The following is a 1,309-nucleotide window of genomic DNA, read 5'->3' on the forward strand; positions in this document are numbered from 1 at the left end:
ATGTGTAATGAAGAACTAATGCTGAAATGAAGATTGTGCGCATGGAGGTTCGGGTATCTCTACGGTTCCTTCCAACATCTGAACCACCTTCTTAATTGAAAGGCGAGCTGCTGGGTCTTCTTCTATGCACCACAACCCAATTCTAATCATCCTCTCCAAGCATTGCTGATCAACTTCTTCAGGCACCAGCTTGCTAACTTCATTAGCCTTGAAACAGTCGTAGACCCAGTTAACAAGAATAGCCTCTTCTTCGGGAGCATTGACATCAATGCTCCTGCGACAGCATATAATGACCAAGAACACAACTCCAAAACTATACACATCTGCTTTTACTGTGATGGGCAAGTTCTTGTGCCACTCAGGGGCAACATACCCTCTTGTTCCTCTTATCCCGGTTAGAGTCCGGGAATGGTCTGGCATCAATAGCTTTGCCAATGCAAAATCTGCAATTTTTGCACACCCCTGCTCGTCTATTAATATGTTGTTGGGATTGAGGTCACAGTGAATAATTTGGGTCTCGCATTCCTCGTGTAAGTAGAGGATCCCTATAGCAATATTTAAAGAGATTTTAATTCTTTCTTCCCAGTTTGGCTTTATTTGAGATTTGGAAAGGTAGTCAGACAGTGTTCCATTGCTCATATACTCATACACCAATAGCCTGTTGGGACCGTCATGGCAGTAACCTAGTAGCTGAACTAGGTTTCTATGGTGTGTTCTTCCAATAGACCTCATCTCTTTCCGGAATTCCAAGTCTCCTTCAGCCGCCACTTTTTCAAGTCTTTTGACAGCAATTTTCCTCTGCCCATTTGATAAAGCGCCCTTGAAAACTGTCCCAAAAGAGCCCCTTCCCAGTTGTTCGACAAAGCCATTCGTTGCAACTTCGAGTTGACAGTAAGTAAATGCTCGTAGAGAGACATCCTCAATAAATCCAGCTTCATTAACTTCGTACATAACCTTTTTGTATGACCAACGACGGTATCGCAAGATCAGAAATGCAGAAAGAGCTAGCACAATTAAAAGTGCAAAACTGCCAATTACGACGCCCATTCTCAGTTGTTTCATTCTTCCCCTACTTACCTGTTTTGCTTCGGAACTCCCAAATATCACCTTGATTATGGTAGTGTTGTGAAAAAACGATGACAATGAATTGAAATATAACACCGAATGAGAAAACGATCACACACGCAATCACACACGACACAAGATGTACGTGGTTCGGCAAATTGCTTACGTCCACGGGAGCTGCAGAGGATTTTATTATTGAGGAATCACACTACAAGATGGGTCACAACACTGTTCATCCACAGTG

General features: G+C 42.9%; 1 protein-coding gene across 1 annotated transcript; it reads right to left on the reverse strand.

Annotated features, from left to right (window-relative positions):
- On the reverse strand, positions 1–1,069 carry LOC122297354 (G-type lectin S-receptor-like serine/threonine-protein kinase LECRK4). The gene has a single exon (XM_043107395.1). It carries the CDS (start codon positions 1,060–1,062, stop codon positions 16–18), a length of 1,047 nt encoding a protein of 348 aa, XP_042963329.1. The 5' UTR covers positions 1,063–1,069; the 3' UTR covers positions 1–15.
- Between the last annotated feature and the right edge of the window lie 240 nt (positions 1,070–1,309).

Source organism: Carya illinoinensis, chromosome 15, assembly GCF_018687715.1.
Source record: "Carya illinoinensis cultivar Pawnee chromosome 15, C.illinoinensisPawnee_v1, whole genome shotgun sequence".
NCBI classification, from domain to species: domain Eukaryota; kingdom Viridiplantae; phylum Streptophyta; class Magnoliopsida; order Fagales; family Juglandaceae; genus Carya; species Carya illinoinensis.